Genomic DNA, 20,085 nt, shown 5'->3' with positions numbered 1-20,085 from the left:
TAAGTTTCCTCGTTTTTGTCCCATGCTGATGCACTGTAGGTTCCAAGCAGTAAAGAGATCGTTAGCTCGTTCCGGGGACCAGTCCCTCCACCGGCTACCCGCACTGGAATCCTTCGAGCCCAGCAGCAGGCAGGGCAGATGCAGGCTGCCGGGAAGAGTGGCCAGGCCTTTGCTGCTGCCACTTCAGAACACAGGAAGAGTGCGTTTGCCTGTCCAGCCTCCCAGACTCGGAGGAAAGGTTTGGGAAATCCTTCTTTTTGGATCACTCATTTAAGAAACAGGATTTAATTTTAATTTTTAAAATATTTCTTATAAGGTACCTATATTAGCAGTTACGGTAAAGTAAATGACAGTTTTAGGTGAAATGATACAGTTGACATGATCTTTAAGTATTTACTGTTGGCCGGCGCTGCGGCTCACTAGGCTAATCCTCCGCCTAGCGGCACTAGCACACCGGGTTCTAGTCCCAGTTGGGGCGCCGGATTCTGTCCCGGTTGCCCCTCTTCCAGGCCAGCTCTCTGCTGTGGCCAGGGAGTACAGTGGAGGATGGCCCAGGTGCTTGGGCCCTGCACCCCATGGGAGACCAGGAAAAGCACCTGGCCTCCTGGCTCCTGCCTTCGGATCAGCGCGGTACGCCGGCCGCAGCGCGCCGGCCGCGGCGGCCACTGGAGGGTGAACCAACGGCAAAGGAAGACCTTTCTCTCTGTCTCTCTCTCTCTCACTGTCCACTCTGCCTGTCAAAAAATAAAAAAAAAAAAGTATTTACTGTTTATCCATAAATTGTATGCAACAGATAATACTCATATTTTATAAGTACTCTTAAATGCAGTAAAGTTGCTTTATAATCTTAGCTAAATTTGTTCTTAGCTATATTGGGCTTGTTTGGGGGAATTTTCTTATGTTTTTGAATTTTGTTTTCTTCAAGAAAAGCATGCATATTTTAAACCTAAAAGGAATTTTGAAAATGTTGAACCAATGATTTGAATAAACCTTAATCATAAAATATCATTAAAATTTACCTTTTTTTTTTTTCTTGTTCACTCAAACTTCTTAGAAAATTCCTTCACATCAAACAGCATTCAGCTGGACATGGCTCTTTCAAAGGAAAATCCATCTGGAAAAATATGCAAATCGCATATTCCTGTGAGAAGCATTGCTGCTTTTCCTGTGAAGGTATCATGACCTAAAGCGGACCACAAAAGCTTCGTGTCATCATTTCCTATGTATATGGAGTCCCTGAAAGTGTGCCTATGTTCTTCTTTCTGAAGATCCCGAACTTGGATAAATGTCAGACCCATTGGAGAGAAATATCAACATTTTATAGGTTATCACATTATACTAGTTATTTTTATTTTTTGAAAAATATTTTGTTTTTGCTATCCATGGAAATATTAGGCATCTTTTATGCCTAAAAACTTCTTTGATACTTTTTTCAAAAATGTTTCACATTGAACTATACCTTTGAACTATGTCCAGTGAGTGTGTGGGGTGTGTGTGTGTGTGTGTGTGTGTGTGCGCGTGCGTGAGAGAGGGAGGGAGGGAGGGAGAGAGGGAGAGAATAACACCATCAGTGATAGGACAGTGTAACTTCATTTTCCCTGTACTTGTGTCAGTGATTTTTTTCTCCCAAATATTTTGTAGCAGAAAACTACCTGCTGGTGTTCTCCCTCACCCCATTTTTTAATGATTTTGTTTTGTGTTATTTTGTTGTTGTTGTTATTTGTGGCGCTAGCATTGTGCACAGCCATTAGGCTGTCATTTGGGAGGCCTGCTTCCCATGTTAAGTGTCTACTTCAAGTCCCAGCCACCCCACTTCTGATCCACTTTCCTGCAAATCTGCCTGGAAAGGCAACAGGTGATGATGGTTCAAGTACTTGAGTCACTGCCACCCATGTGGGAGACCTAGATGGAGTTCCTGGCTCCTCGTTTTGGCCTGACCCATTTATTTGGAAAGCAGAGAAACAGGGAGAGAGATCTTCCATCCACTGGTTCATTCCCCAGTTGCTCAAAATGGCGAGTGCTGGGCCAGGCTGAAGTAAGGAGCCATGAACTTCATCTGGGTCTCCTTTGTGAATGGCAGAGACACAAGTGCTTAAGTCTTCATCTGCAGCATCCCAGGATGCATTAGCAGCAAGCTGGATTGGAAGCAGAGAGCAGCACTTGAAATCTGATATGGGATGCAGGCATCTAAGCAGCAGCTTAACCTGGTACACCCCAACAACTGCCTTTTTTTTTTTTTTTTTAAGATTTATGTATTTACTTGAAAGAGTTACACAGAGAAGAAGAGGCAGAGAGAGCAGTCTTCTATCTGCTAGTTCACTCCCAAGGTGGTCACAACAGCTAGAGCTGTGCAGATCCCACATGGGTGCAGGGGTTCAAGGACTTGGGCCATCTTCCACTCCTTTCCCAGGCCATAGCAGAGAGCTGGATCAGAAGTGGAGCAGCCAGGACTCAAACCGGTGCCCACAAGGAGGCCAGCACTGCAGGCAGCGGCTTTATCTGCTACGCCACAGCGCCAGCCCCACAACTGCCTTTCTAAAATGTCTTTGCACAACAAGGAAACAACTACAGACATGTAGTGTTGGCTTTTTTTTGTTTTCCAAAACTCATTTCAGAATGTTCATTAACTCATTCCAGAATGCTCATAGTGTTTACCAAGTCCTGTAAAAGAAAACAGTAAAATTGTTTTTCATTGGGATCACTTTAATATTGAGTATATACAAGGTTCCCATAAATTTTAAGTTCAGATGTTTTTTTAATGATGTACGTGAAAAACAGTAGGGTGTATTAATTTAAGGAAGAAAGAAAGACTGTGAACTTAGCTGGATGTTGGTCAGAAGACCAAACCACAGCTTAAGGGAGTGCAGTTAGCTGATTAGTAGGCTGCAGTGTTATCCGTGCAGGTAGTGGAATGAGGACTCGGCCATTTCACTCCTCCCTTTTGTGGGTGTATATAATTTTATACCTTGTATATGTTCTACTTCTTGTGAACTTAAAACTTGAAATGATTTCTCCATTTTGTTAAGAACTTAGTATACATTTTTTTTATCCTTGGTACACATGTTAAACTGAAACATGAGCTCTTCTTTAATCCACAATTCTTTATTTAACAAGATGCCAAAATACACAGTGGCTCATCGGAAGTGGACTTCAGTGACATCCGAGTCCTCTAAAGTCCCTGATGAAGTCAGACAGCGCTATGTCAGTCTCTTTGTGGAAAGGTATCTGGACGTTTGTCAGACAAAGGATGAGGCTCTTAACAAGGTCAGTTTGTAGTGCATAATGTAATTTATTGAAGGCACACAACTTGGAAACTACAAAAATCCACATAGACTATATAAGAATTAGAAAGCAATGGGGACTGAGGCTCACTGGGCAGAGTATGTCCCATTTATAGAGCCGTAGACACTCTGATTGAGGTCAATTCAGTTTTTCCTGGGGATCAAAAAAGAACCGTAACTGGATGCCACTGGAAAAATATTTCAGATCATATGAGGAAGACTCTTGTAACAAATATTCTGTCTGTAATACAGCTGCTTTGTGAGGTAGTGGACTGGCAATTGCTAGAAATGTTTGGAATGTTTTTCTACATCCTCACCAACACTTGTTTCTTTCTGACTTTTGTTAGTAGATGTTAAATGGTATTTAGCTGTGATTTTTTAATTATTTCTCTAACAACTAATGACATTAAACATATTTCCGTGTGCTTATTAGTTATGTCTTTGGAGAAATATCTACTCAGATCCTTTGCCTGATTTCTGAATAGCCTCATTGTTGAGTTGCTAAATTCTTTGTAGGTTTTAGATAAAACATTTGCAAATGTTTTTCTTCTCAGTGAATTGCATCATTTGTAGCACAGAAAACTTTTCATTTTGATAAATTCCAACTTACTGTAAATTGCTATTGTTTGTGTTCTTGGTGACGTATCTTAAGAATCCAGGATCGCTAAGATTTATTGCTATTTTAAAAAGTTTTAGACTTAGAGTAGACCAAATATTTAAAAAGCTCAAAGTTGAATTTTTTAATAAGGTAGGAGGTAGGGGTCCAACTTCATTCTTCGGGATGTGGATATCTACTTGTCCATTTGTTGAAAGGGCTTTGCTTTATCCCATTTACCTTGTTACCTTTGTAAAAAATCAATTGACTGAAAATACATCTGTAAATGGTAATAAATTCTTGACTCTAAGTTCTGTTCCTTTAATCTCTAACTTTAAACCATTCTATATAGTCTGAATTACTGTAGCTTTCTATAATGAAACTGCAAAGTATGAGTCCTCCAAATTTGATCTCTGGTACTTCCATATACATTTTAAGATCAGCTTGTTATGTTCTTCAAAAAATAGGATTTTGGTTGATGACATTAAAACTTTAGATCAGTTTCTAGAAAACTGCTGTCTTAACTAAGTCTTATGAATCATAAGCACAGATGGCCTTCCATTTATTTAGCTCTCTAATTCTTTTTAAGAATGTTTTGTAGATCTGAGTACACTCCTCAAACTTTTCAAGTTTTCCCTTGGTATTGTGATCATTACACTATTGTTAATAGAACTAGTTTCGTAATTTTATTTTGAGATAGTTCATTGCTGGAGGGTAAACTTAATTGATCTTTGATACTGTATCTTGAAAACTTGTTGAACTTTTTATTCATTTTCATAGTCAACTATAGAAAATCCTAAGGAACCTGCTGACTATAGAAACCGTAACTATAGAAAACCCTAAGGAACCTGCTAAGCTGATGTTGTGTGTGAATGGAAATAGTTTTATTTCTTCCTTTTGAATCTGGGTACTCTTCTGTTTACTTTTTCTCATCAAATTTCCCTAGCTCAAAATGGCAGTAAAATATTGAATAGAAGTAGAAAGAGATGACATCCTTGATTTGTTCCTGATCGTAGGGGAAAATCGTTGAGTTTTTCTCTGTTCAGTGTGTTATAACTGTGGGATTTTTAAATTTTAAATCAGAACTTTATTGGTTGAGACAATTCCCTCCCATTGCTAATTTGCTGAGTGTTTTAGCATGTTTTCTTCATCTGTGGAGCTGTCACGTAGGCTTTGTCTTTTATCCTCTTAATACGTACGCACACTGATTTTCAGATCAACTTTGCATCTAACCTTTCCTTTCTTGGATAGAACTTTGGCCATGGTGTAAAATCATTTTTCATGTTTATTCCAATACCAGTATTTTGAAATGTTCATTTATGTGAAAAGCAGAGAGCAGACATGTTATATATTAATGTTAGCCGTTGGAACACACCGGACACCGGAGTAAGGGAAAGGGTTTATTGGGGAACACCCAACAGACCGGAGTGAAGGGGTGGCGAAGGAAAAAGAGAAAGAGTATAAGAGAAACAGAGAGGAGAGGAGGTAGCAAGGAGAGAAGAGAGCAGAGAGGAGCTGAGAGAGAGAGCCAAGAGACCAGAGGAGGAGGCTAGAGAGAGGAACCGAGAGAGGACCAAGAGAACAGGAACAGGCCCTTTTAAAACTTCGCCTGAGGGCGGGCAGGGAAGCAGGAGCAGCGAATCCCATTAGGATGGGGGTGGAGCCTGGCTCAGGTAGCTGGGCCATGCAGCCACCTGGCTAAAACTGCGCCAGTTTCCTGCCAAGACGTGCTTCAGAGTACACATGTCCATCTGCTGCTTTAGTCCCCAATTGCCTGCAACAGCTGGGGCAAGCCTGGAGCCAGGAGCCAGGAGCTGCAGCTGGATGTTTTACTTCAGTGGTGGGGACCTAACTACTTGAGCCAGCATCTGCTGCCTCCCAGGTGCATGAATAGAAACCCAATCAGAGGCAGAGGTGAGACTTGATCCTAGGCGTGCTGATGTGGGATGAGGGCATCCCAAGTGGTGACTTAACGAGCTGTATCACAGTGCCCACCACCCCCCCTCACCCCCGCCCAGTATTTTATTGAGGATTTTTGTTTTGCTGTTCTCTGGAGATCCTAGCCTGTAGTTTCCTTTCTTCGCCTTCATTTTCTTCCTGTTTTGTTGTTAATTTTTCATCACCAAAATTTATCATTTTAACTGTTGTAGGCATACAATTCAGTGGTATAAAATAAATATACCATGTTGTGCTATTTTCACCTCTATCCATTTCCAAGCTTCTTTTTTTTTTAAAAAAATCATCCCAAACAAACTCTTGTATCTATTAAGGATTCTTCATTCCTCTCCCCTCCCCTGGTAACTTCTGTTCTATTCATACCTTCTGTTTCTGTGAATCTATCTATTCTGGTTACCTCATAATTGAAATTATACCAGATTTGTTCTTCTGTGTCTAATTTTTCACTTGGAATAACGCTCTCAAGATTTATCCATGTTACAGTGTCATTCCTTTTCACAGCCAAGCAGTATTTCATTGGCTCTGATTGCCACATTTTCACTATCCATTCATCTTTTGATAGATTGTAGTTTTCTTTGTAATGCTGTCATTGTCTATTTTATTAATTTTTTTGGGCCTCAGGATTATATTAGGTTAAGAATACATTGGAAACTGTTCCTCCTCTTTTCATCGTTTGGGAAGAGTTTGTGGATGATTGTTATTCAAATATTTGTGAGAATTTATCAGTGGGGTCTGGATTTTTCTTTGTGGGAATTGTAAAATTGATTTATTTGAGGTTGTTCTTGAGTTAATTACGGGACTTTTGGCTTTTCTAGGATTCTTCCCATTTTATCTAAGTTGTTTAACTTGTTGGCGTACAGTTGTTTATAAAACTCTAATCTTCTGTCGGTTTTGTAGCAATGTTCTTTCCCCCCTCATTTTTGACTTTAGTGCATTGAGCCTTCTCTCTTCTTTCTTGGTCAATCCACCTCAGATTTTGTCAGTTTTATCTTCTCATAGAACCAACTTTAGATTCTTTACTGTTTTTCTAGTCTTTCTTTTATCCCACTCTAGTCTTTATTGTTTAATTTCTTCCTTCTTAGGGTTTTCTCTTAAAATTCTAGTGGACAGTAATCCTTTTATGAGCTCTGATAGAAAAATGGTAGTTACTGAATGGTTCTAGGGAAGTAACTTCCATAGAAAAAAGACAATGAAAAGGATTGTGTGTGGTCTTAAGCAAATATTTAGCTACTTTGAACTTCATTGTCCTTATTTTTTTTAAATGGGTTTTACAACATGTGCCTCTGGTATATTCAGCGCTTGCTTTGAGAATTGAATGAGTTCATGTGTGCTGTAAGCTTTGTTTAGGTTTTGTGCCATGCACTCTATCCAAATACACAGTGGTCTTTGGTCTATGAATAGCATATCTGGTTCTTGGGTCAGATTCAAGGGACTTTCAACTTGTTTCTCCTCAAACTGCAAAAGGGAGACTAAATTACTTTTAGTTGGTAGGCCATTTCTCTTATTCCTTGGGTTAGATAAATATTTTGTCATATTTACCCATTATATTAAAAATGATATTTATTTATAGATTCTAGATTTCATATTCTCATTAATTATTCCATTTGTGATTTAGGCTAAAATAGAAGAAAAAGCTATATATGAAAGATGTGGCAGTAGAAATATGTATGTGAACATAGCAGTGAATACTCTGAAGAAGCTAAGAGAGCAAGGTAATTTCTTTTCAATGTAATTAACTAATGATATGATTAGGACCTGACAATGTGTTTTCTTAGGGTAATTTTTGGATCTTTAGTGGAATGCATTGTAAAATATTCTCTTTAGCAGAATGTGTAGGTGGCACTTTAAGTTGAAAATAAATTTAGACTTCCAATTGGACATATAAATAGAACCTCATTGACAAGGATTATCACTGAATTATTTAAATTTGTATTTTGGTTATAAAAGTAACTTACCTCCATAGGAATAGTACTTCAAAAGCTGTTTTTATTATAATCCCCCTAAGAAATCTTGGACATTGTTTTTTTCCTAACACAACCCCTGCCTCCATGAAATTAAGGAATAAGGCATAAAATTTTGTCTTATCAGTAAAGTTGAGATATGGAGAGCCAAGTATCTTCAGTGTCTGAGCTACTTTTCATTCCTCGAGCAGTTTCACACTTTGGGGGCAATCTCAGCCCCATCAAGCATGCATGATGTGAATTCAAATAATACAGAAAACCATAAAGAATGAAAACCTATAAAGACAACTTTCTTCCATAGTCACATGTTTTTAAAAAATACTTATTTATTGGAAAGACAAAATGACAGAGGGAGACACAAAGAGAACAAAATCGCCCACTCACTGGTTCATGCCCCAAATGGCTGCAATGACTGTGGCTGGCCCAGGCCCAAGTCAGGAGCCAACATACTTGAGTATTTTATACAGACCCCTCTGTACGTGACTAGAGAGATGCATGTAATTTTAATATTTTAGTAAATATTTTGTTTTTTATCCATCTAGAATTTATTAATATCTGGCTCTATATCATACTTTTTGATGATTGCAAAATTCCTTATTGCACTGAGCCTATTCTGTACATATTCCATTCTAAAGACATTATAATGTAAATGAACCAAACACATTTCGGTATTTACAATGCTTACTTTTTTTGTATGATAAATTCTGTGATAAATACAAGGATACCACAAATATTTGTGGAAAATGGGATTAAAGATATGTCTTTTGAAACAAAAATTTAAGTATGTACATATGAAGTCTTAAAAATTTCATGAAAAATGTATATCATGAAAACTATGCAGATGATTTGCAATTTTTTTGCATGAAAATGCAGTTATCTTAATTCCATCTTGTACAAACATTTTGAAGTATTTTTGTCGAAGTGTTAACACTGTGATTTCATGCTACCTTAGCATATGCATCCTTAGTGTAAATCCCACACTTAGAGAAGTTGGGGGAAGGGTCCACATGTGTGGTACAGTGGTACCTGCATTTTGATTCCCCTCCAGGGAGGGGGAAGTATATGGAGTCTTTTCCTCCTCCTATCTTGCCAAACTTTTTAATTTATTCAAAGAGAATATAGGTTAACTTCTTTTAATTACTGGTAAAGTTGAGGGCCTTTTTGTGTTTTTTTTTTTTTTCTCTTTAAATTCGCTCCTGGCCTCCTTCCTGCCCCCCTTTTGTGTGGCTTGTTCACCTGGGACAGCTTTTGCATCTTGCTCTTCTAATGTGCTGCAAATACTTCCCCAGTTTGTCACTTGTGCTACAGTCTCCTTGAAGAAGTTCTTGAAATATAGAAGTTGGCAAGGTGTGGTCAGGCTCTGTGGTTTTCATACCTAGGTTTTGTGTCAGGAAGACTATTCATCAAAAATATAAAAGGCATTCCTGTTTGATTTCTATATGGCATATTTTATATACAATAATTATTTAGATAAATGTATTAAAATATGCAAGGTCTATCAAGTTAATAGTTTCATAGTAATTAAGCTTTCCTCCTTTTCAAATATAGCACATAGAAATAAAACAAAGATCCAACTATCAATTTTCAATATCCCAGTGAAATTAGAAATGGTTTTTATGTTAAAATTGTGGAAAATTGTGATATACAACTCACTGATGCAAATTTACACATACTTTATCCAAAATACAGGACATAATTTTGAGCACATACAAAATCGTAGGTCTGTTAATAGTTCATTAGATTTAACTTTTTTCCCTGCTTGAAATTGGTTTCTAAAGATGTTTGGTCTCTTATGTTGGCTACTTGTTTCATGTTGGCTAGTTAACGTAAAAATATTTTACTATGCTATAGAACTTTTAATGTTCCATGTTTTTATTAAATAGACAAAATAATTCTTTATTTTTAGAGGAAATATCTTGTGTTTTCTAGCTATGTCTGGAAGCGGTAACAGTGAGACAACTGGGTTTCAAAAGTGTGAGAAGAAAAATGGTGAGCTTATTGTAGCAGTAAGAGGTTTTTGTGATTGTTTCCTTAAAGGCGAAGTAAAACTGGTGCAATTCAGTTATTAAACTGTCGATGAAAGGTCAGCTGTATATGATGCATATTTCATATTGTTTTAAAAGTTAGAATATATAGGAAAAGAAATAGAGTACTTTTCTTTAAGCAATATAGGCATTGAATTCTTAACTTTTGCTTTCTTTGACAGTTAACAGAGTCTGTGGAGTAATATCGATGCTTCTCAGACTCTGAAACTCGATGTGCATTTCAATTATCTGAGAATTTTGTCAAAATGAAAATTCTGGTTCACAAGCAAGAAGCCAGAAAAAAGGAATAATTTGTTGGTAATAAAGCCAAAATACAGTACTTCTCCTCTATAAAGCCTTCGATATAAGAACGAACGTGGGCTGATACTGTAGCGCAGCAGGTTAAAGCCCTGGTCTGCAGCATTTGTACCCCATATGGGTGCCAGTTGGACTCCCAGCTGCTCTATTTCCAATCCAGGTCTCTGCTGTGGCCTGGGAAAGCAGTAGAGGGTGACCCAAGTGCTTTAGTCCCTGTAACCGTGTGGGAGACCTGGAGGAAGCTCCTGGCTTCAGATTGGCACAGCTCTAACCGTTGCAGCCACCTGGGGAGTGAACCAGCAGAGGAAGGACCGACCGACCTCTCTGCTCTGCTTCTCTGTTTGAAAGACAATTACATTTTTTTTTTGACAGGCAGAGTGGACAGTGAGAGAGACAAAGGTCTTCCTTTTCCATTGGTTCACCCCACAATGGCTGCTGTGGCCAGCGCACTGTGCTGATCTGAAGCCAGGAGCCAGGTGCTTCTCCTGGTCTCCCATGCGGGTGCAGGGCCCAAGCACTTGGGCCATCCTCCACTGCACTCCCAAGCCACAGCTGAGAGCTGGACAGGAAGAGGAGCAACTGGGACAGAATCCGGCACCCTGATCGGGACTAGAACCCTGGGTGCCAGCGCCACAGGCGGAGGATTAGCCTATTGAGCTGTGGCGCTGGCCAGACAATTACAATCTTTAAAAAAAAAAAAAAAAAAAAAAAAAACAAACCACCAAGGTAGACACTTTCAGAATCTTCTAATGCTTCTTAAACAAAATAATTTTACCTTAAAATAAAAGAACTTGCAGGGCCCATGTTGTGGCGCAGCAGGTTAAGCTGTGGCCTGCTGTGTGAGCATCCCATATGGGTGCTGGTTCAAGTCCTGCTTGTTCTAGCTCTGATCCAGATCCCTGGTAATATGCCTGGGGGAGCAGTAGAAGATGGCCTGAGTCCAGGGCCTCTGACCTACGTGGGAGACCTGGAAGAAGTTCCTGGCATCCATCTGACACAGCCCTGGCCATTGCAGCCATTTGTGGGGTGAACCAGTGATAGAAGAACCCTGTCTCTCCTCTCTCTCTAACTCTACCTTTAAAATAAATAGATAAATCTTTAAAAAACAACAACAACAACAACAACAAAAAAAAACAACTTGCTAGAGTGTCTAGCAAATCCTGCTATAGTTTTATTTATTTATTTATTTTTAAAGATTTATTTGGCTGGCGCCGCAGCTCACTAGGCTAATCCTCCGCCTAGCGGCACTAGCACACCGGGTTCTAGTCCCGGTTGGGGCGCCGGATTCTGTCCCGGTTGCCCCTCTTCCAGGCCAGCTCTCTGCTGTGGCCAGGGAGTACAGTGGAGGATGGCCCAGGTGCTTGGGCCCTGCACCCCATGGGAGACCAGGAAAAGCACCTGGCTCCTGGCTCCTGCCACCGGATCAGCGCGGTGCGCCGGCCGCAGCACGCCGGCCGCGGCGGCCATTGGAGGGTGAACCAACGGCAAAGGAAGACCTTTCTCTCTGTCTCTCTCTCTCTCACTGTCCACTCTGCCTGTCAAAAAAAAAAAAATTTTATTTGACAGGTAGAGTTAGACAGTGAAGAGAGAGAGACAAGCTGACTTGCCCCAAATGGTAGAGTTAAAAACATACCAGGGGATTCCAATTCAATCCCATCAAGGTGGCATGTACCAATGCCATCTCACTAGTCCAAGTGATCAATTTCAGTTCACAATTGATCATAATGAAAGGACTAAGAGTCAAAGGGAGCACATAAACAAGTCTAGTACCTGCTAACACTAACCGATAGAATAAATAAGGGGGAGAATGATCCAACATGGGAAGTGAGATACTCAGCAGACTCATAGAATGGCAGATGTCCTAAATAGCACTCTGGCCTCAGAATCAGCCCTAAAGGCATTCGGATCTGGCTGAAAAGCCCATGAGAGTATTTTAGGCATGGAAAGCCAAGACACTCTGGCAAAAGATTTCTGTGAGTGAGATCCCAGTGGAAAGAACAGGTCTTCAAAGAAGGAGGTACCTTTCTCTGAAGGGAGGAGAGAACCTCCACTTTGACTATGACCTTGTCTAAACAAGATAAGAATCGGAGAACTCAGAGGGCTTCCATAGCCTTGGAAACTCATGACTGGAGCATAGGGAGATTACTGATGCCATAGACAGGAGTGTCAATTGGTAAAGTCAACAACAGGAGTCACTGTGCACTTACTCCTCATGTAGGATCTCTGTCCTTAATGTGCTGTGCATTGAGATTTAATGCTATAACGAGTACTCAAACAATATATTTCAATATATTTGTGTTTCTATGGGGGTGCAAACTGTTGAAATCTTTACTTAATGCATACTAAACTGATCTGTAAAAAAAAAAAAAAAAAGAAAAGAAATTATCAATTCCCAACTTGACTCTCGCTGGGATTAAACATGACAATAGGTCTGATCTGATTTCATCATCATTTAAAAAAAATCATCTATTTTTCACTTTATGTTTCTGGGTGGGAGCAAACTGTTGAAATCCTTACTTACTGTATACTAAGCTGATCTTCTGTATATTAAGATAATCGAAAATGAATCTTGATGTGAATGGAAGGGGAGAGGGAGTGGGAAAGGGGAGGGTTGTGGGTGGGAGGGATGGTATGGGGGGAAGCCATTGTAATCCATAAATCGTACTTTGGAAATTTATATTCATTAAATAAAAGTTAAAAAAAATTATTTTTTTACTGTCAAAAAAAAAAAAGGAGAGAGAGAAAGGTCTTCCTTGCATTGGTTCACTCCTCAAATGGCTACTACGGCAAGCGCTGCACTGATCTTATACCAGGAGCCAGGCGCTACTCCCTGGTCTCCCATGCGGGTGCAGGGGCCCAAGCACTTGGGCCATCCTCCACTGCCTTCCCGGGCCACAGCAGAGAGCTGGACTGGAAGAGGAGCAACCGGGACTAGAACCCAGAGCCCATATGGGATGCTGGGCCGCAGGCGGAGGATTAACCAAGTGAGCCACAGTGCCAGTCCCCCTGCTACAATTTTTAAGAAGAATTTTCTAAGACTTTTTTTTTTTTAATTTATTTGAAAGGCAGAGGAGAGCTTCCATCAGCTGATTGACTCCCCCAAATGACTGCAATGGCCAGAGCTGGGCAGATCCAAAGATAGGAGCTTCTTCCAGGTCTCCCATGTGGGTGCATGGAGCCAAGCGCTTGGGCCATTTTCCACTACTGTCTTGGGCACATCAGCAAGGAGCTGAATCAGAAGCTGAGCAGCCAGGACTCCAACCACTGCCCACATGGGAGCCAACATCACAGTTGTGTATTTACCTGCCATGCCACAATACTGGCCCCTTAGAAGAAATCAGAATATTTTAAGAGAATAGACCCGAGAAAAGGAATCCTTAAACTTGTACTCTTTTGCCAAGTGAGAATTGTCAAGGTCCCCTTCATGCTCCATGCATGTAAGCTTTTGTAGTTGCCTTGCCAAGCATGACTTGGAACCAGTGGGCCTGGGTGTGCTGTCAACAGTGCTGTGTAACCTTGATCTCACACCTCCACTTGTGTGAGCCTCATTTTCCTCATCTGTAAAAATAAAACAATACACTGGTCTTGGGAGTTAATGTAAGTCCTGTGCCCTGTGTGCACTGGCGATTACTGATACAATTCCTACTTTCCCTTCTCCCACTCAGAGCATGATATCAGGTGGAACTGGGAACAATCTTGACTTTGTGTGATAGTTGGATGATGGCTATGGAGACTTGGAACTCTTTTAGGCCACTCCCTTACCAGCATTCACCACAGAATCCTAGCATTTTTCATATTTGAGAGTATTGGAAGGCCCTAACCTTGCAACTGAATAAAAACATCTTTGAGTTTCACTGAACAGCTGTTCTTTTTTCCTTAGTGCTCACAGGAGTTACTCTGTACAGACATCTTAGAAACCACCTTCTAACTGAAGAACAGCTGCGTGAAAATAACTACCCTCGGCCCAACCCTGACAAACCTGGATGCGTTCTTTTAAATCCATGCATGACAAAAACTTCTGTACATGATGGTAAGTACATGGAATTGAACATTCGCTTTTTCTCTGTGCTGTGACCCCAGGAGACCAGTGTCCTGATATTTCTTAGCAGAAATGAGATTTGTAGTCAGCATAATTAACCACTGATAAAAGCATTATTGCATTGCATTTGCCTTTCCATTTCACTTCATTTCCATTATCTATATGCTTCCTTTAATTTAAATGATCTGTTTTCTTGCATCCTCTGAGCAATCGCTTCAGGTCAGTACTGTTATTATCCCTAGTTACACAAATGAGCGAAGTGACACTCAGCAAGGTCAGATAACTTGTCATAGGTCGCTGAGAAAATTAGTGGGAAAGTCAGAACTGGGACCCAGGGGCTCCAACTCCAGAGTGCCTACTCGTAGCCATATTCATACACATGTGCCGTGACATGTGAATAATACATGCCCTGACAACATGAGTGCTCTGAAAACATTTATGATGTCTTACTTTAGGTTGTGTTCAGGCACCAGGAATTGTACACTAAAGTGTTCACTGAGAGCAAATGAATGCTTTACATCAGAATTGTCAAAGCTCAGGGTGATGACCGGAGTCTGAAATGCTATTACGAAGATATTGTTCAGGGATTAGAAGATATTCATTCTGCTTTTGTATTTTTGAAACTCCCCCCTGGGAATTTTTTGCTTCATCCTTTGAAATCCCTGAATGGAAGGCTGTATACTTAGCAGTTCAAAACATGGGCTTTGAAGGAAGTCAAGGAAATCCAGGTTTGGATGCTGGAAAATTTATCCACTGTTCCCTTCAGCTGCCTCTATGAGTGGTGAGGATGAACCCACCAGATTGTTGTGAGAATCAATTAAAATAATGTCCATAAAGTGCTTGGCCCAGTGCCTGCCCTATGCATAGCCCAGTGTGGTGCTACAGCTGCCATTGTCTGGCATTGGCTTATCTCTGGGATTGAGCAGGTTGCTGCCTGTCTAAGCAGAGGCGACCTTGGTACATAAGCAGGTACCTTGCACATTCTCCTTAGTCCTCCTGTGACTTGGAAACCTCCTGTGACTCTGATCACACAGGCTTTGTTCTTCCAATCAGATCAGAAATGCAAAGGGAGTCTCCACACTCAGGCCTGTTTTCTCCCTCATCAAGTCATGAATCCCTATACTTCCTGTTTGTTGTAGCTTCTAAGAAGATCTGTTGTCGATGTGGCAAAATATATGATGTGACTCCCTCGGGCAAACACAGTAGGGTAGAAGAATGTTACTACCACTTTGGCCAAGTACGAAGTCATAAAGGTAAGTGTTCAGGAGTTGTGTTTCATTTGTCTGGCAAGCCAGCAGGCAGGCTTGTTCAAGAGAAGTAGAACAAAATATTCCTTTTGGAATGTTTGTTAATTGCAGTCCAGGAAAGAGAAACTAGTAACTGAAGTTTCAAGTACAAGTGTCGCCTGACCACCACTTCCTGTCTGTAACCTTGCCACTCACGGCTCAAGAGCTCTCAGGCTGTGAAAATTCTCTTTTCCTAAGATCTCAAGTCAGCTGCCTCCTGATCTCGCCTCCTTTTCCCATACCAGCGTTACAGTAATGCCTTCGCTGATGGCTTCAATTCCTCGCCCTTCTCCTCCCACTAGGGCAGCTCCACTGCACTCAGAGGAAAACCCAAGCCCTGGATGGGCTGCATCATTGCTTCTCTGGGTTTCTTCTTCTTAGTTTCTTCTTCGTGAAACTCGAGTCGGTAGCCTGTGCTCAGTTTGCTCAGTTCTCACTTGCCACCTGGGCCATTCCATGCAGCCTACTTCCATGGCCTCCCCTACCTTACTCGTCTTTTTGTGGATGATCTTGATGGACACTTTCCATGAGACTACACCAGCGTCTGAGGAATAAGACCCTGCTCTTCCCTCATAGAGTCACCAGCAGCTAAATCCTGTTTCCTTCTGGAATTACATTGGCGGAAGCATCCCTGTTTCTGTCGCCCTTGGTCCTCCCCAACGAAGTCTGTGTCCTGTCCCGCCCTGCTCGTCCTCAGGGCCTCCTCAGGAGCCCCTCCCTGGGAGAGTGGCTTGGTCTCAGCGTACCGTTCTGGTATCTCCCATTGGTTTCAACAAACAAACCCTCCATGGCTCCCAAGTCTCCTGTGTAGCCACTCTCACCTCTCCGGCAGTTGCACTTCATCGTTGCTTCCAAGAGCTGCCTACCCAGGCTGGCTTCACTCCCCCACTGAAGCTCACGTCAGTGACCTGCAGGCTACCAAAGCTAAGGGACCCGTTTCTCCTTGGCTTTGCTGCCTTCTCGGCAGTGTCCGCTTACAGTGCACTCCTATCTCAGGTAGCAGCCCTTTCTGCCTTTGTGCCTCCCTCCTTTCAGCCTCGTCTGCTAACCACGCCTCCACACAACCTCTGATGTGAGGGATTCTCAGAGGCGGGTTCTGGGACGCTTGCTTCTTCCTCCATCCCCTCTACCTGGACAAACTCCTCATCTTCCGTGGCTTTAAATCACGCACGTTTCTGTCGGCCCTCAGGTATGTGTCTCTAAAGCACTTCTCTGGACCCCAGGCTTTGCTGTGGGCCGTCCACAGGCACCTCAAGCAATTCTGAGTGAAGACGATTTCTTGGTCCCCCTCTCCATCCTTGGGTCTTTTCAACATAGTGAATTCCCTCCCTCCTGTCCACTCAGGTGTATTTTTCGCCACTCAAGCCAGAAAGCCAGGGCCATGTTCATTGCCTTCTTCCTGTGGAGCTCTTCTAGCCAAATCGGCTTGTTCTGTCTCCACAATCTGTCTGAACCTGTTTCCTCCCCACCTCTACTGCTGCTCCCTGAGTGCACCCTTGTCTCTGTGCTAAGCTACTGCAAAGGCCTCCTTGTGGGTCTTGCTGCTCTGCACTGCCCTGTTCTCTCTCCAGCATCCTCTCTCTGACATATTTTTTCACCCAAAAGCCACCAGAATAGTTTTTTGTTTTGTTTTACATCATTTTTACTGGTATCATTCTCTCCTGCTTCATTTAAAACTCCTCGGTGACTACGCCTGATCTGCATTCTGCCCGTGGACTTTATGTCACTATCTTCCTAACTTCTGGCCCCTTCTCCAGAGCCTTCTTTGCAGCTGCCACTTCTGCTTTTCACGTGACTGGTTCCTCTCATCCTTTAGGTCCCTCAACATCATTTCCTGAAGTTACTATTTAAAATAATCTCTCCCTCTCCATCTTCCTCCCTCTCTTCACTTACTTGACAGGCAGAGTGGTAGAGAGATCTTCCATCTGCTGGTTTTGTGCAGCAAAACCAAATGGCTACAACAGCTGGGGCTAGGCCAGGTTTAGAAGCCAGGAACCCCGCGTCCATGTCTTGCATGTTTGTGGCAGGAACGCAAGTACTTGAGCCATCATGCACTGCTTCCCAGGCATGTAAGCAGGAAGATGAATTGAAAATGGAGTACCTGAGACTGGAACTGGCTTAGCCCACTGCACCACAGGGCCTGCACCAGGCCTCTGTGCTGTAGTGCATCATCCTATCACTTCCTTCCCTTACACCAAAATACACTGTGTGGTGATGGAGGAATCGATTGTCTGCCATCTGTAGAAGACTGTAAGCTTTTGGAGGGACCGTCCATTTTTTTTCTTGTTTCCCTAGTACTTAGTGTGGTGCCTGAAATCAATAAATGTTTGGATTAATGGGAGGAATTACTTACAAGGACTTGGCCATAAGTACTGAAGATATTGTCATAAATCCTATGAATAAAACAAAGTGTGGGAAAGTAAATAGATACAGTGGGAGAAAAATAATATAAACAAGACAAGTTTGACCTATTTTTAAGCAAAGATGTTTACTTTGGGGACATCAGGGACTATGGATTCCAAGGAATAATCAGAAGAAAGACACTAAAGAAAACTAAGTATAACTGACCGAGCAGTTGGGCCAATGGGGCTATGCAGAACAATAAATCGGGGACTTTGGAGATAGCAGATCCATGATTTGGAGCTGTTCTGGCACCTAATTTTTCTGGCCAGCTTAACTATGCTTCTTCTAAGCTTTTCTTACCACATTCACAGAAGGGGCTAGCCATTCAATGAGCTGATGTGTCATCAAATCCCTGGCGTGCAATGAATGTTCTCTTAATACTGTCTCTTTTCTCATCACAAAAGAAAATGATATGAGGCTGTGGGATGCGAAGATTGGGTGAACAGGTTGGTTAAATAAGAGTCTCCAATGACAGCCTGAGAAACTTGCATTTGATCAGTGACCATAAGTGAACATGAGGATGTGTAGTACTGAGGAAAGTGATAATGAAAATGCACTTTAGAAATACCAGTTTAACATTTTATAGAAAAACTAGTGCAGAGACAACTGGAAGCAGAGGGATTTGTTAGGGAGTGTTGGGAGCATCCTGCCTTGGGCTCACAGTGGATGAGAGCCTAAATAAGAAGGATGATGACAGGCATTTGTTGTGGTACAGCAGGTGAAGCTCCCATTTAGGACACCTGCTTCTCCATTTGCAGTGCCAATTCAAGTCTTGGCTACTGCACTTTTGATCCAGCTTTCTGCTAATGCACCTGGGAAGCAGCAGAGGATGGCTTATGTCCTAAAATCCCTGACATTCATGTGGGAGACCCAGATGGAGTTCCTGGTTGCTGGCTTCAGCCTGGCTGAACACCAGGTGTTGCAGCCATTTGGAGAGTGAATCAACAGATGGAAAATCTGTCTTTCTGTGTTTGCCTCTGTCATGCTGCCTTTCAAACAGATTTTTTTTTAAATGGATGATGGGAGAAGGTTAAGAAAGGAGATGGGCAGATTGGAGTTACTGCTGTGAAGAGTGTGCAGAGTTGCTGACCAAGGATGTGAAAGAAGGCATTGGCATTTGGAAGGTCTAGCCTTTCAGTGGGTGCAACTCAGTGACTTTTCTGGGATATTGGAGGGGGATGGTGGTTATTGGAGCCAGTCATCCAGAGGGTCCCAGCAGAGAAAAGGTCAGGGAACAGGAGCTGATGCTGAGAGGAGACTTGAAAGGGTTTGACTGTGAAGGCAAGGTAGGAAACTGAAGTGAGGCCAGAATGAAGCAGATAGACAAGGGACAGTTGTGGGAGAGAGGGGAGGAGAAGAGTCCATGACATTGGCTATTACAATAAACCTTCTAAGCACAGCCCTTAAGAACTCTGCTTACAGTTGTAAAGTTTCCCTGTTCATCATGCACTATCTGAAAATATAATTTTAAGGGTGGTAACATTAGAACACATGCATGACGGAGTCCTTAATGATCTCTGGTACGATGTGACAGTGTGCTCTGGGGTGTTCGTCAATCTACTTTGTAAAGCTGTCTTGTTTGGACTCTGACTTTTTTTTTTAATTGGTTTGCAGTCCTTGATGGCTTAGAATCTCGATACAGCTGTTGTGGAGGAGTGCTTGGATCCCCTGGGTGTCAGGAGTCCAAGGTATGACTTGTCAGCCAGAATGCTGCTTGTTTTAGAACTTGAGCTGCCACCTGCAGCACAGACCCTGGTGGCTGCTAATTTTCAGGTGTTTAAATTTGAATGAACTCAGCTGCACTTGTGAAAAACAGTAATTTATTTGGCAATGTTTGTTTTAGCTTCATGTTCATGACCAAAAAGAAAACCTAGAGGGTTTTGTGAAGACTTCCGTCAAAATCCCACCTGCTGATGGTAACTATGGCGTGTTTGCAGTAAATTGTGAGATGGTACGTTGGTCTTACATTTTACCTTGTCTGAATAATGATGGTGGAAAGATAGTACAGCAGTCTACCTGCCATAAACCTTTGAGTCTTAGCACTCAATCACACATAGCTCTGCAGTGTTACTTCACATATTGTCCTATGAAACATAGGAAACTGAGGAGAGTTAGGTGACTTGGCCAAGTTCAGGTACATAGTCGGTGCCGGGGCCAGGACTTTGCTCTTGACCCCCTTTGTGCGAATTTTTCTTTATGTATAATCACTAGCAGTTCTGTTC

The 20,085-nt window shown here is 41.9% G+C and overlaps 1 protein-coding gene across 4 annotated transcripts in view; it reads left to right on the top strand.

Annotated features, from left to right (window-relative positions):
* LOC103345755 (putative exonuclease GOR) overlaps nt 1-20,085 on the top strand; it is a 37,799-nt gene that overhangs the window by 7,193 nt on the left and 10,521 nt on the right. For 3 of the 4 annotated variants that reach the window (XM_008250985.4, XM_008250872.4, XM_070053160.1), the window contains exons 4-12: nt 40-238; nt 1,055-1,173; nt 3,115-3,264; nt 7,448-7,544; nt 9,723-9,782; nt 14,016-14,165; nt 15,314-15,427; nt 19,478-19,551; nt 19,707-19,814. In XM_008250985.4, the coding sequence (XP_008249207.3) occupies nt 40-238; nt 1,055-1,173; nt 3,115-3,264; nt 7,448-7,544; nt 9,723-9,782; nt 14,016-14,165; nt 15,314-15,427; nt 19,478-19,551; nt 19,707-19,814 (1,071 nt within the window). The remainder of the gene's footprint in view (nt 1-39; nt 239-1,054; nt 1,174-3,114; nt 3,265-7,447; nt 7,545-9,722; nt 9,783-14,015; nt 14,166-15,313; nt 15,428-19,477; nt 19,552-19,706; nt 19,815-20,085) is intronic. The other variant, XM_051844875.2, reaches the window with a different exon arrangement.

The sequence above is a fragment of the Oryctolagus cuniculus genome, chromosome 1 (assembly GCF_964237555.1).
Source record: "Oryctolagus cuniculus chromosome 1, mOryCun1.1, whole genome shotgun sequence".
Taxonomy (NCBI): Eukaryota; Metazoa; Chordata; class Mammalia; order Lagomorpha; family Leporidae; genus Oryctolagus; species Oryctolagus cuniculus.
This window is presented reverse-complemented; position numbering and strand designations above follow the sequence as displayed.